General features: G+C 38.0%; 1 protein-coding gene across 1 annotated transcript; it reads left to right on the forward strand.

The window, feature by feature from the left end:
* The first annotated feature begins 2,714 nt into the window (after positions 1–2,714).
* Positions 2,715–11,356, forward strand: LOC121516128 (vegetative cell wall protein gp1-like). The gene is made up of 8 exons (XM_041797230.1): positions 2,715–2,806; positions 3,167–3,290; positions 3,373–3,657; positions 3,789–4,525; positions 4,922–5,136; positions 5,600–5,759; positions 11,005–11,125; positions 11,317–11,356. Exons 2-8 carry the CDS (start codon positions 3,193–3,195, stop codon positions 11,354–11,356), a joined length of 1,656 nt encoding a protein of 551 aa, XP_041653164.1. The 5' UTR covers positions 2,715–2,806; positions 3,167–3,192.
* Positions 11,357–11,641: the final 285 nt, after the last annotated feature.

Below are 11,641 nucleotides of genomic sequence, written 5' to 3' on the forward strand. Positions count from 1 at the left end.
TGTTAAAACACCTGTACAATGTACGAACTGGAAAATGCTGCCAATGTCTTTAAAGCAGGTAACATAATTTTACTCCTAACATAGTCACCATCTGTTAACTGCGATAGCTTTGTTCAGCCACATAGGAAAATGTAAATGGTTATGCTGTCATTGGACAAAATAATTTAAATGTGCTGTGAAATTCACCTTTAACTAAATATAAGTCATCGGTAGCAGCACTTTATGTTATAAAACACTGTAAAACTTCCCCTTTTCTCCCGGTAGGTCAACAGCTGTGCTGATTGGTGAAGACGTAAGTAAAAATGGAAGCAAAGGTTGTTTCTAACTCCACTCTGAGAAGGCGTGCACGAAGAGACCTTAAGAGAACACTACAGCAAATTAGTGATGACTACAGCAATAATTTGCCTGTCAATGCTGATGATAGGACTGGAGAAAGGGTGGTGGATGACATTTGTAGTGAAAATAAAGTATTGCAGGAGGACAATGCAGCAGATATTGATATGGGCACCAACATTTCTGACCATCATGTGGATGCAAACACTTTTGACCACGTGGATGCGGACATTTATGACCTTCCTCAGTGTAGTAGCTCAGACTTGTCTGAATCTGATGATGAAGGTGTTGAGCCATGTAGTCTCAAAGACAAAATCTGTTGTTGGGCCCTAACCTTTGGAATTCCACTTGTTGCTCTTACAGCACTTTTAAGTATACTAAGATTTTACCATCCAGACTTACCAAAAGACGCAAGAACTATCCTAAAGACTAATACTCAGTACACTATTCAGAACAAGGTTGGAGGACAGTATTACTATTTTGGCATATTGTCCTCCATCAAAAGAACACTGTCTCAGATCATTGACTCACTTGCTGATTGTTTTACCTTAAAGTTGCAGATAAATATTGATGGGTTACCCCTGTTTAAGAGCACAAGCATTCAACTTTGGCCTATTTTAGGACTGTTAGTCAGTGTTCCAATGAAGGAGCCTGTCATTATTGCTTTATTTTGTGGGCCCAACAAACCACAATCAGCTGATGAATTTTTAAAGGATTTTGTTGTTGAGCTCCATGAACTGGAAAAGGGCTTCAGCTTTAATGGAAAACAGCTTTTTCTGAATGTTGACTCTGTAATATGTGATGCACCTGCAAAAGCATTTGTAAAGAACATAAAGCCACATAATGGATATTACGGTTGTGACAAATGTGTGCAACGAGGACTATATGTGAACAGACGGATGACTTTTCCATTAACTGATAGCATATTAAGGACTGATGAATCTTTTGCACAGCGGGTTTATGAAGATCATCAAAATGGGCCAAATCCTTTTCATGGTTCAAATATTGGCATGGTGTCACAATTTCCAGTGGACTATATGCATTTGGTTTGTTTGGGTGTGGTTAGAAAATTGTTGCTAATGTGGCTTAGAGGTCCTCTAAATGTTAGGTTATCTGCAAATGTTGTAAATCAAATGTCTGATCGCATGAAAGAGCTGCGACCTTATATTCCTTTGGAATTTGCACGGAAACCACGGTCATTTAGAGAAATAGACCGATGGAAGGCCACTGAATTTAGACAGTTTCTACTGTATATTGGCCCTGTCCTTCTGTCTTCATTTTTGCCAAGTAATATGTACAGCAACTTCATGTTGCTGTCCACTGCCATTGCTATTTTAATCAGTGTGGACCTCTCATCGTCCTACAGTCATTATTCACAGACACTACTTAAAACTTTTGTATCACATTTTGGTGAGATATATGGTAACGATTCTATTGTGTATAATGTGCATGGTTTAGTTCATCTTCCAATGGATGTACAGCAGTTTGGTTGTCTGGATCGCATTTCAGCATTTCCCTATGAAAATAACCTCCAAAAGATAAAGAGACTTGTAAGAAAACCAGATCGCCCTTTTGCTCAGATTATTCGAAGACTGTCAGAACAAACTTCTTTTGGGGCATCTGCTGCAGCTACTGATGGGGCTTCTGGTGTGGCATCAAGCTCCTTAAAAATACAACACTTTGATGGACCGTTTCCTGATGGACTTGATGTGAAAGCACAGTACACTCAGTTACATACTGACAAATGGACAATGAAAATCTCAACAGGGAACAACATCTTTATTATTGGAGATGATTTTGTGTGATTAAAAACATTGTTAAGTGCACTGATGGAATATACATTGTGTACAAGGTCTTCTCAGAAAGGTCACTCTTCTTTCAGTACCCATTCAGGTCTGACTTTCTAAGTATATTCTGTGTCTCTCATCCATCAGGCCAAATCAAGTGTGCAAAAGTGTCAGAAGTTACCAAAAAGTGTGTGGCCCTCCTCATAGAGGAGGTTTTGTGGTCATGCCTTTACTGCATGGATTGAAACAGTAGTTACAGTTGTTCAGTGTTATCCTTGTATTTGATGGGATGTGAACAGTCTGTTGTTTATGATTTGGAAGAACAATCCATGTCGGTCTGTATATGCATTTGTTTGAAATGGCTGAATGGCAGGCATATGCACGTTTTATGAGAAATTATTAATGCTAGCTGCCATCCAAAATTTGACATTGTGTACCAATGGAATGCACACTCTTGTTGTCTTATTTGCCCCTATTGATTTCCTTTATTTACAGGATGTTTCATGTAGTCCAGTTTTTAGATGAGCAAAAGTCTGTGTCTGTGGTGCCACAGTCTTGGTACAGCAATGGAGCAACATATTGGCCATCGTATAAAAGTGATGAGAAAATCAACAAAGCCGCAAGATTAGCAGAGCAGCCAAGCCAACACTGGGCCAAACATGATGTCAGAGTGTTAAAGACATGTGGTAAAAAAAATCTATTTTCCATTTCCAACTCTAGCTTAGTTAAGTACAACTTGAAGGTAATTATTTACAATGTATTAAGTAATTTTGAGTTGATAAGTTTACAGCATTATTTGTATGTCAGTAGTTATCAATTGTCATAACTTTGTGTGAAACAATTAATACCATATTCTATATTTGGTTCAGTTTCTCTTTTTGAAAAACTTGAACATATGAATTGGACCATTATTTTAAGATGGTCACAATAAACAAAAATCTACATTTACATGGGATATATACATACATGCAGTAATAAGAGGCATGTTTATGTGAAGATTTGGTCATGGTCATTCATATGTGAACTCTCTGAATTGTTTATTTTAGATGATTATACATCAGCTTGGCAGGCGATGAAGAAATCCTTGACCTGCCAAACATCAGAGCTTGACTCTGATCATGATGAGGAGAAGATGGCAATACAACGGCTTCAAAGGAAACGTAAACCAATGTAGGTTCAAATAGCCGTAAGATTTATTGTGAAAATTAGACATTTTCTTTGGCATTAATGCATATTTTCTTTGTATTAATAGCCACCGCTTAGGCGATACAGATGATGAAAGAGATCAGCCAGAGGTTCCTCAAAAGAACCAGACCCGATCACCTCAGTCTTCAAAATCCAGTTCAAGTAAAACTCGGCTGACCTCGTCATGCCCTGCGCCACCAGTGCCATCCCCTTACCGATCATCACTTCCTGAGTCACCACCATCACTTTCACCACCACCTGTGTCTTCTCCTCACCAGTCATCATCAACCCCCAATGAGTCATTACCATCAGTACTGCGACCAGTGTCCTCTCCTCGGGCATCTTCTCCAAGGTAAATGAAAAATGACTGCATTGTTTGTGTTTTAATTGAGTGTTAAAAAAGTACAGAATTATTTTTGAGTTGATTATGCCTTCAAACCCCCAGTTCTTCATGTCTTTTCTTTCTTTAAACCCCATATCAAGATGTCAAATTCCACCTTCACACTGGTCGTCTCTGAGCCCCATTCAATCTCCTCATCGATCATCACACTTTGTTTCATCTCCATATTGGTCATCCTCACGCCCAGTCTCATCTCCTCCTCATCGGTCATCCTCACGCCCAGTCTCATCTCCTCATCATCGGTCATCCTCACGCCCAGTCTCATCTCCTCATCATCGGTCATCCTCACGCCCAGTCTCATCTCCTCCTCAGCGGTCATCCTCACGCCCAGTCTCATCTCCTCATCATCGGTCATCCTCACGCCCATTCTCATCTCCTCCTCAGCGGTCATCCTCACGCCCAGTCTCATCTCCTCCTCAGTGGTCATCCTCACGCCCAGTATCATCTCCTCCTCAGTTGTCATACTCACGCCCAGCCTCATCTCCTCCTCATCATTGGTCATCATCAGGCCCAGTCTCACCTCCTCATTGGTCATCCTCACGCCCAGTCTCATCTCATCATCATCGGTCATCGTCAAGCTCACTGCCAACCCCTCGTCATGCATCAACACGCCCAGTGTCATCTGCTCGTCAGCCATCACCAAGGTCATTGCCATCTCCTCATGGGTCATCACCATCATCATGCCAAGTGCCACCTTCTCAGCCCTCCTCATCCTCTGCACCCCACTCGCAGTCATCCTTGTGGTCTCAAGACACTCCTGAACTCTACAGGCCATCTTTGAGAGTGGGACGATCAGGAATAGAGGCGATACCTTGCTCTGGTAAGTTTCCACGACTGTACTTCCTAACTGCACATCAGCTTTAATGTTTTGGTCATAATAATCACTACTTATGTCGATCTGCAGATCTATCATTCCTCCTAAGATAATTTTGCGTTTGTGGGACAATAAACAAGTAACCTCGGCAAATAGCATTTGTAGATAAATATATTCTCACCATCATAGCCATGCCTATTGGATAAAATATTGTTTGATAAACACATGACAGAAAACCAAATACAGACGCTTCTCCACAAATACTTAATTCTCATGATCAACCTTTGGTTTTTAATCACTGGCACATCATTTAGTCCTCTACACAAAGTAATGTGTAACCCAAAAGACAAAACATTTATGTGATGATACATCTTCGTTGGTCTGTCTGCCCCCCCCCCCCAGCTGCTGAACTTCACATCCTTAAACTGCTTGAACACATGAAGCAACAGCTAACACAACTGATTGCATTGGTCAACTTGATTCCTGGGAGGACGGTTGATGAAAGTCCAACCGAAGTACCTGAAGGCATTCAGTTTCCCTTTGGGTCACTGGAGGAGGTGGAACACTTTGAGGAGTGGCTGAAAGAACCACGCAATTCCTCACAGAAAAAGAACTTGGTATGAACTGATTTGTCCTAACATTTTAACCATTATTTTAACCATTAGAGCCACCAGATGTTTAACACTATTACAGTCCTTCTCTTCACTCTTGGTGTAAATGCTGACTAGCATCTTCTGCGGAATCTGCACTTTGAAACCCTTTCATTTAAAATACTTTAAAGTGTAATTAGATAAACCTCCAAACCATTTTTATCTGTAGAAACCAGTGCATATATGCTTTTAGTGTTGTTGATTGATCCTGGTCCAAAACTAGATAGTGTGGTGCAAAGTATAAAACCTGCACAGTATGCTAAAAATGTGCATTGCAACTGCCCTTGACTGACTGATAGTTCATCATGTCAAGCTGTTATCAGTTTGATATGGTGGCAGCCTCTCTAAACTTTCAGGTCATTATATAATTACAAAAATGACAGGACATGTAATTTTTGTTATAATTTGTCTTCATTTTTAATTTCCCCAGATTTCTGCCCTGGGCTCCATTGGGGGACAGGACACGAAGCATGTTACCTGGAACATCCTGTCACACATTTTTTGTGATAGTGTGGCCAAGAAAATCTGTTGGAAGGGAGCAAATGGAAAGATGGCATTCAGACAAATGGCATTGAGAGCAGTACTTGCACGTGAGTACAGAATGCATAAACATGCCACTAGAAAAAGTTCAAGTTATGGAAAAAAAGTTATGTTTTCTTAGAAACTGCTTTACATGTTGTTTGGAACATAGGCATATGCTAAAAAATGTTTAATTTTTCACAATAGAGTGAAACTTGGTATGGTTTAGGGCCCCGAGCATTTTTAACCTACTTATGGTCTTAGTGCATTTTTTTGATGTTTTAAGACTTATTTGTGGATAACTTTGGCTTTGGGCTGGGAGATGTGGTTAAAAAATTGAATCTCTGATTTTTTCACACCAAACTCGATTTATGATTTTAAACCAGTTTTGTTTTGTTTCCAATTGAAAAAGAAAACATTTGAATGGGTTTCTTTCACTTTTATCAACAACAACAACAACAACAACAACAATGATAATAATAATAATAATAGTAATGTTTTTATAATGCTTATTTGTAACAAAATTGAACTGCGTGTTCTTTTAAAGGTCAAAGTGTGAGCTGTAAGCTTGTCTTTAAAAGTGCACTATTGAGGGTTAATTGCACAAACATTCAGACTCTGAAAGTTTTATCTGCTTAAGAAGCAGACAGAAAGTAATGCTAAATTCTCTCTTTGATCTATGCAAGTAAACAAGAGCATCAGAAGAATATTGATTATTTCTTGTCATCTGTGCTACAGAACCAGTGTCAAAAAAGAAAAAATATGTTGGCAAGCAGACCAAAACTACTTTTAATTTCAACTTCTACTGAAAGTATTCAGAATTAATATGATTATTAAAACTGAGCAGAATGTTTTTCTTTATTTGAGAACACTGTGGTTACACATTAGCAAATAATTAAGGAAAAAAATTGATCATTTTGTTTACAGGTTTGCCAGAACTACCATAAAATTAAAGCTTCTTATAGTAGCTTTTACTTTAGTATACCAGCAGTAAGGTTTAACAGAACATCTCAATTTTCAATTTTTTTTTAAATCTTGATTTTCCAAAATCCGATTTAATCATTTAATTGCCCAGCTCTAATTTGGCTATGATGATGCAATTGCCATAAAAATTGCCCCAGGTGTGCGTTTTGGGCAGAAATGTAAAATTTCATGATTTTTTTTAAACCCTTTCATACACTGCATTAAACAAAATTGTTACAGCTGTGGTCCTTTGTCACATTTTTGTGCCATTTACTCCCATATAAACATTTTTTGCACTGTAATTGCAGCATGAATTAAAATTTTTATCAATGTTTTCATTCATCCATGTTAGTAAGGAACTGAGATTTTAGGTTGTTTTTTTTGTTTTCCACTAGGTGGCGCTATGTATCCATATATGGTAGGTAGCTCTCAAACATGACCCAGAAAACCATGCACAGTTGCTTATATTTTCATGCCTGTAAGGCCAATTCAATAAATATTCAGAAGGGAAACTACTTGGGTGTATTTTAGGGATGTCATAATGTGATATGCAAATATGTGCTGAGAAATATGTGTGTGTATTTGTGTGTGCGCCCATCCAAAATGCAGTCCTTACTAAGAAAAACATGGCAGCAAAGAAATGATGCCAAGACTGCAGGCGTGTCAGTGTTTGTGTTCTAATCATAAAAACTGGCATTTTATGGGTTCAATTTCAGAAACACAAGAAATATTTGATATGCATGGTGAGAACTAAAGCTAATAATCGTATCCATTTAAAAAAAAGGAACTATGTGTTCTTAGATAATATTTCTGTGGCTTTCTGTATTGGTGCATTTTTCTGTGCACTAGGGCAACAGGTGTAATAACTAATAAAGGGTTGTTGGAGGGTTAAATATGAAGCAGAATTGTCAAGTCGTTTCCATGGCAGCCATTTTACTTTCAGCCATAGCTGAATTATATATTGCATCTTACACTTGAACCAAAGTTAACAGAAAGGGAGAGGTCTACCCCAATTTTTGGATGGTCAAGAATTACAGTAATGTTAAGCACAACATCATAACCTGTTCAGATGAATAGTTAATTGTGAATTCAGTGAGGTAAGAGGGTGTTCAAAAATAGGTATAGGTAAGATTTTGTCATATCATGTCTTTTTCATGAAGGTTGTGTATTGTTTTAAAAAGGGATTTTTAAATTACATATTCTTGTACTCTCTACAGTCACCTAGATCAGTGGTTCTCAGTCTGGGGTTGGGACCCCATTTGGGATCGCGAGACACTGAGATGGGGTCACCAGATGCCTTAAAAAAATAGTTTTGTTTTTTTTTTTTAAATTACACTGTTGCCACTTTACACCAATTTTACCAAATTTTAATCACTTTTCATCACTTTATAACATAAATTTTTGCCAATTTTAGCACATTTTTGCCACTTAAACCCCATTTGTGTCAATATTATACCCTTTCCACCACTTTTTTTACACCTGTTTTTGTCACTTCTAAACCAAGTCATGCCATTTTCTGCCTATTGTTGCCTCACTATTGCCACTATTAACCACTTTTTACACCCCTTTTTACCAAATTAACCATAGTTACCCCAATTTTCCCAGTTTATATCAATTTCTCATCCCAGTCCATCTAATTTTCCCCAATTTAATGCACTTTAATGCCATTTCAGCCTCTTTTTAATCCCTTTATACCACTTCATGTGCCTGTTTTTGCCAATTGAATGTGTTTTGGGTTATTTTTTTACCCATTTTTAACCCATTTATGTTCTTTAAAAATCCAACTTCAACACCTTTTCTACCATTTTTTGCCATTATTAACTAAGTTAAGTGGTTTTTCACCCATTTTAAATATGTTTTTTAACAAAAGTTCTTTTCATTTTAAGAAGTTCATTTACCACACATGAATAGATAGAGATATTTGTTTTTCCTTGATAAGAATGGTCATTATTTAGGTCAAATATGAAATATGGTTTTCACAGCTTAACTTCACAATAAATCATGATTTTCCTGACCTCTGTGGGCCCCCAGTTTGGCTGGGTCCCAGAAACCTTCCCCTTTATCCCTTTATATGGACGGCCTTGTCTGCACATGACTGTTCTTGAATGTTCATGGCTGTTCAACCAGCTTCAGGTAAAGTGGGGGTCCCTGGCACCTTTATTCTGGTGGTCGCGGGCCGAAAGGTTGAGAACCCCTGACCTAGATCATTATCAAAAGGATTAAGTATTAGATATAGTTAAAAGTTATGTACAGTTTCAAAAACTGAAGTTGTTTACTCATGTATGCAGAAGATCGCACCTTTGACCACAAATCCTCTGCTTCCACAGACAGCAAGTGAGGTTGAGGACAGGGAAGGATTAACTAATGATCAAACTTGTTTTAATGATCACATACCTGAACATTTTCAGGGCCCTAAATTGTATGACTGTACCATAGGATCATGCTTTTATGAAAAGGTGAAATTTTTTCACATACTACATGGAGAAGTCATTTTCCTTCTCACAGTGTCTCTGAATTCACCTTTAGCTGTTCACCTGGACAGTTTATGATGCCATATGTAGTATTGCTGTAATCTTTGACCATCAAAACACCTTTCTGTCTTATAATTCGTTCAGGAAATATGATGCAGAATGCACAATACAGTTATGGTTGAAAGTAAAATGGCTGCCATAGCAACCACAGAACAATTCTGCAATTACTATATATTTGAAAATGATCATGGCTCCAAACTGTACACCGCTTTCCACATTATTAAGCAAGTGAAATTTTTCTCTTATTTTCCTAAATATTAATGCAAATGACAGAATATTAATGTTTTTGAACAAACTTCATAATGATAACTACGATTTTTTTAAAATAAAAACCTCAAAATGCACTGTTCCACATTATTATGCAAAACAGAGTTTTAAAACATTTTATAGTTTCTAAAGAACTTAAAATGGTCATTTGTTGAATTTGCAGCATTAGGGGGTCATATTTACTGAAATCAAAGCTATTTCAATCAAAAACATCTCAACAGGCCAAGTTCCATGTTAACATAGGAGCCCTTCTTTGATATCACCTTCACTATTCTTCATCCATTGAACTTGTGAGTTTTTGGAGAGTTTCTGCTTGAATTTCTTTGCAGGATGTCAGAATATCCTCCCAGAGCTGCTGTTTTGATGTGAACCGCCGCCCACCCTCATAGATCTTTAGCTTGAGGATGCTCCAAAGGTTCTCAACAGGGTTAAAGGTCAGGGGAGGATGGGGGCCACACCATTAGTTTCTCTCCTTTTATGCCCATAGCAGCCAATGACACAGAGGGATTCTTTGCAGCATGAGATGGAGCATTGTCATGCATGAAGATAATTTTGCTACAGAAGGCACTGCTCATCTTTTTGTACCAAGGAAGAAAGTGGTCAGTCAGAAACTCTATATACTTTGCCGAGGTCATTTTCACACCTTCAGGGACCCTAAAGGGGCCTACCAGCTCTCTCCTCATGGTTCTGGCCCAAAACATGACTCCGCCCCCTCCTTGCTGACGTCACAGCCTTATTGGGACATGGTGGCCATCCACCAGCCATCCACTACTCCTCCATCTGGACCATTCAGGGTTGCACGGCACTCATCACTAAAAAAGACTGTTTGAAAATGAGTCTTCATGTATGTCTGGGTCCACTGCAACCGTTTCTGCTTGTGAGCATTGGTTAGGGGTGGCTGAATAGTAGGTTTATGCACGACTGCAAGCCTCTGGGGGATCCTACACCTTGGACTCCAGAGGCACCAGCAGCTTCAAATACCTGTTTGCTGCTTTGTAATGGCATTTTAGCAGCTGCTTTCTTAATCCAATGTGTTTGTTTGTCAGAAACCTTCCTCATTATGCCTTTATCAGCACAAACTCGTCTGTGCTGATCTTAATCTTTCATGAAATATCTCATGTTTTTATTCCTTCTTCAAGGCATTGCACTATTTGAGGCTTTTCAGTAGCAGAGAGATCCTTTTTCTTTCCTATATTGCTGAAACCTGTGGCCTGCTTAATAATTTGAAACAGTGCATTTTGAGGTTTTTACTTTATAATGATAACCATTATTTTTTTCTAAGTTTGTTCAAAAACATTTGAATTATGCTCTAATGGCTGATGACTATTAAAATATTCTGTCATTTGCATTAATATTTAGGAAAATAAGAGAAAATTTTCACTTGCTTCATAATGTGGAAAGCGTTGTGCAGTTGTATTAATAGTGTGTAGTTTCATGCTTTTATAAAAGTCCACGATTCACCTCAAATTTTACATAAAGCACCTGGACTAAACAGTGCTGTCCACTTTCACTTTGTGTTGCTTACATTAATTTGCTGTGAATGTTGTTTTTATAGGTGCAGTGCGTAAATGTCATGTTGCAAAGCAAGCAACAGACATGGACATCAACAAACATGTCATCAGATGGTTCAACTTAGCATCTGACCGTGGAGGTGGTCGTCGGGACCGGGAGCGCAGGTAACACTAGATGCAACTGATATTTTAATCAAAGTATCCTACTGTGAACATGGCTGATGTTTGTCACTGCATTGTAATGCACAGAATTTTACATGATGTCATAGTTTGAGTTTTCTGATATTTCAGTTACAGTAAATAGCCACTACTGAGTTTGTTTTTTGTTTTTTTCTTTATCAATAAATCATCCCTAGGTCTGCAGCTCTGAACCAGAGGCTGCACGATGACCTGTGAAACCCATTTAGCCAGCGTACTCAAGTGTTTTGAGTCTGTTTGTAAGTTAATGTCTGTTTCAAGGTTCAGATTACAGTATTTATTTACTGAAAGGGCTGATGTCGTCTCAAATGTAAGGTTGCTTGTTTCACAACATAGGATCTTAATTTAAAAAAGACATGTTAATCTGTTCTACTGTGTTTATATGTGACAAATTGAAAATGTGTTGTTTGATTCTGTGATTTGATTTCTAAGTTTTTTTTATTTGTATTAATATTTATTTTTGTTTATCATGTTTTTTATTGA

This window comes from Cheilinus undulatus, linkage group 10 (assembly GCF_018320785.1).
Source record: "Cheilinus undulatus linkage group 10, ASM1832078v1, whole genome shotgun sequence".
NCBI lineage: Eukaryota > Metazoa > Chordata > Actinopteri > Labriformes > Labridae > Cheilinus > Cheilinus undulatus.